At 38.1% G+C, this 4,082-nt stretch overlaps 1 protein-coding gene across 2 annotated transcripts in view; it reads left to right on the top strand.

Moving 5' to 3' along the window:
- Nucleotides 1-2,606: 2,606 nt before the first annotated feature.
- panx3 (pannexin 3) overlaps nucleotides 2,607-4,082 on the top strand; it is a 5,869-nt gene continuing 4,393 nt past the window's right edge. For both annotated transcript variants that reach the window (XM_089126447.1, XM_039676024.2), the window contains exon 1: nucleotides 2,607-2,931. In XM_089126447.1, the coding sequence (XP_088982573.1) occupies nucleotides 2,691-2,931 (241 nt within the window). In that variant the 5' untranslated portion in view covers nucleotides 2,607-2,690. The remainder of the gene's footprint in view (nucleotides 2,932-4,082) is intronic.

Below are 4,082 nucleotides of genomic sequence, written 5' to 3' on the forward strand. Positions count from 1 at the left end.
TCTAAAAAGTAAAGTTAAGCTTTATAAAAATCTTTAGCTGCCAAACAAAGAATAAAAATAAAACCTCATGATTTCCTGCAAGTATTTATTTAAAAAAAAAAAAAAAAAAAGCATTCATGGCCACTGGCAAATACAGCTCTAATTCCATTGGTGAATAATTTTGGCTGACTTTATACAAGTGTTAAACGTTCATGGAAGTGTTAAATACAATTAGATTACAAACTCCTCAATCTCAATCTTTGAAATCTTTGTTACTATTAAGTTACATCTTACACTTAAAAGCTTTCCAGATGAACGTATTTTGGGCATGAATGGGTTAACCAGCCTTCAAATGAGCTCTAAACTTCACGAGGGTCTGTATGCATCTGAAATAACAGTGTTTGTGGCAGTCCAGCACGCACTCTTGAGCACTGGCAGGGCTGTTCAGGGCCGGAGAGTATTAATAACCCGGGAAATGACAGAGGCAAGAAAAGCCACATAGCCCGTGCATTTGAAGTGGATTGGTGCCACTGGGCTGATGAGCATGTTAGGGAATTCAGTAGATCTGCAGGCCATCTCCACCCTCTCTCTCTGCTTACAGCAGACTCAAAAAGTCCTTTCTAGCTCTTTTAATTACCCTGTAACCCAGCCCAGTACAGCCTCTCATTTTGCTCAGACCTCCTCCAGTATTTAAGATCCTCGCCAGCATCCCTCTCCTCTCCAGCCTCAGGACCAGTTTACTGCAAGATTGATCCACAACATTCCTCTACTGGACAAGGAACTCATAAGGTAATGTAAGAGCAACTGTACATTGTGTCTGTATCATTGATTGGATGAATATGTGACGCTACCCGTTTAACGTTTGCATACGTAGCCTATTAGTTATTATTTGCATTTTCGAGACAATATGGCACGTGGCTTGTTTAAATAACGTTTTGTCTCGCTCTTCCCAGATAGCACACGTACATCACAGAGACGTCTATTTGATGTGCGTGTTTACGTCTGGAAGATGTATTTTTTAGAGTGTTTGCTCACCTGCAATAGTCTATATATAGGACGTTTCCAGTCAGATGTCAAATAGACATTTAGAAGATGTCTTTAAGATGTAATGATTTAGAATGCATGTTAAAAGAGTAGTTCACTTTTGAAAAAACTTTTGCTGATAATTTACTCACCCCCATGTCATCCAAGATGTCCATGTCTTTCTTTCCTCAGTCGAAAAGAAATGAAGGTTTTTGATGAAAACATTCCAGGATTTTTCTCCATATAATGGACTTCAATGGGAACCAGATGGTCCAAGGTCCAAAAGACAGTTAATAACAGTTTCAGATGCAGCTTCAAATGTCTTTAAACGACACCAGACGATGAATAAGGGTCTTATCATGCGAAACGATCGGTTATTTCAAAACTTATTCCAAAAATGTAACTTGTAACTAATGTAACTAAATACGTAATTACATTCAAAAGGTCACGGACGACAATCAAAATCGTCCGACATCGTTGTTTTACCTTTTAATTCCTTTTTTTGTAAACGGCGTTTGAGTTAGTTTGCACGTTCAACCTATGCGTTCAACTTGTAAACACAGAGACTCTGTACTTTCGGCTACGTCGCCCGTGACCTTTTGAACGTAATTACGTATTACGTGACGTTACAAACGCGCCTCACAGAATAGAGCAAGGCTAGCATTTGTCCTTAGAAAAGTTACATTTTTGGAATAAGTTTTGAAATAAGCGATCGTTTCGCATGATAAGACCCTTATTCATCGTCTGGTGTCGTTTAAAGACATTTGAAGCTGCATCTGAAACTGTTATTAACTTTTTTTTCGACCTTGGACCGTCTGGTTCCCATTGAAGTCCATTATATGGAGATAATCCTGGAATGTTTTCATCAAAAACCTTCATTTCTTTTCGACTGAGGAAAGAATGACATGGACATCTTGGATGACATGGGGGTGAGTAAATTATCAGCAAAAGTTTTTTCAAAAGTGAACTACTCCTTTAACATGCATTCTAAATCATTACATCTTAAAGACATCTTCTAAACGTCTATTTGACATCTGACTGGAAACGTCGACATACTGTATACCTATTGCAGATGAGCAAACACTCTTAAAAATACGTCTTCCAGATGTAAACATCACATCAAATAGACTATCTGGGTAACATTTTTACTGAATAGACTGTTCGGACACAAAAGTAAGAATAAAACATTTCTTCACTCAAACTAACTCGTTTTCCGTTTGCCGCCCCCGCAAACGTGACAGTTTTTGTGAATACAAAGCTCATCCCTATTTACTGAGGTACATGCTATTTTCGGTTATGATTGGTTGTTTGATGCTCCTGGGCATTTTTTTTTTCACATCTCAGGATTAGAAACGGTGCTTAACCTGGGTTAAAATGTTCGACAACCCTGGTTCTAATAATCGTTAACACTTGTGTGTTAAAATGGCAGTGCATTTTTTGGTTAATAAGAACTTGGATAGCTGCTAACGAATTTAATGGAAGACATAATTACTGTTTAATGGAATCATTTCATGGAAGGCTTAATCTGATACTTTATCATGCAAGGAAGTCTCATCATTGATTATATGGGTTCTTGTATCACATTTTCTATTAAACCACATCATCAAAGTCAAAGTGCTTCTTGATAACTTAAGGTGTCCCTCATGCATTCATATTGGTGTTAATGGACTAGTTTTGCGTCAGTATGAATGAAAGCACAAGAAATTGCTTACCAGAAATATCCTTTGTCGTCCACAGTTGGCAAGATGTCTATCGCCAACACGGCCGCCCAAGCGATGCTCTCCGATGCCCTGCTGAGGGATAGTAACGGGGACAGTCGCATCCGACACCTGGAGCTGGATTTGCCATTGGATAAAGTCATCAAGTTCATTTCTGTGGGCCTGCCGCTCCTTCTGGTGTCCATGGCTTTTGCCAGAGAGATTTCAATCGGTTAGCAGCTCTTTTTCTCTCCCTATAGTGTGCCATGCGCAAATCACAGGACATCAGAGCGAACACTGGCACTGCAGTCATTTCCCAGACCCTTGAGTTAATTGACTGACCATTAGCTTGAGGGCTGGACTGATGGAAGTCTGGATGTAATTAGTGTTCATCTGAGGTGACGGCGCTCAGGAAGGGGAACCGTGGTGAAATATGACAATTAAGCATCTGCTAATGATTATTATCCATTTATATGACATTGCAAACCAACTGGAATTGCTTTCAGGGGAGATATCTTTAGTGACTTGAACAATATTGCTGAGCTTTCCTGGCAACAGTGCTTTGGAGAGAACTGTCTGTTTTGTGTAGGCAGTTGACTTTGAGGTTGCAATCAGTTCCTCTGGAGCTGGTCTGCAATCAGCTCACACAGATGTTAATTGGCATGAGGATGATTAAGAGAGACGTGTAGAGATGACAAGGGTCTGTAATTACAGTCAGTCTGCTCTCTATTTCAGACGAACGAGAAGATATGCTAATTAAACGGAGACGTGCAAGGCAAGCAGACTGATTCTCTCTGGCTCTGAACGTGGTCTGACAACACTCAGGTTATTTGGTTAGGATACATCAACACAAACTTTACAGCGGAAAGAAAATTACATCACAAGAATGCAGGATATAAATACAGGATATACATTACCAGTCAAACGTTTTGGATCGTTAAGAAGTCTTTATTGATTTTTTTTTGATTAAAAATACAAAAACATACAGTAATATTGTGAAATATTACAATTTAAAACAGCTGTAAGTGTAATTTATTTCTGTGATCAAAGCTGAATTTTCATCATCACTCTTCAGTGTCACATGATTCTTCAGAAATCATTCTAATATATGATGATTTGATGCTCAAGAATCATTTATTATCACTGTTGAAAACAGTTATGTACATTTTTATAGAAAGTTGAAAAGTACCTTGGGAAAAGAAAAGAAGTTTGGGGTCCGTAAGAAGTTTGATTTTATTTTTTGGGGGGAAATAAATAAAAGAAATCAATATTCATCAAGGATTAATTCAATTTATTAAAAGTTACAGTAAATACATTTATGATGTTAAAGGATCAAAGAATCCTGACAAACCATTTCTACACAACTGTTTTCCACATTAATAA

This window comes from Pimephales promelas, chromosome 23 (assembly GCF_988280905.1).
Source record: "Pimephales promelas chromosome 23, fPimPro1.hap1.1, whole genome shotgun sequence".
Taxonomy (NCBI): Eukaryota; Metazoa; Chordata; class Actinopteri; order Cypriniformes; family Leuciscidae; genus Pimephales; species Pimephales promelas.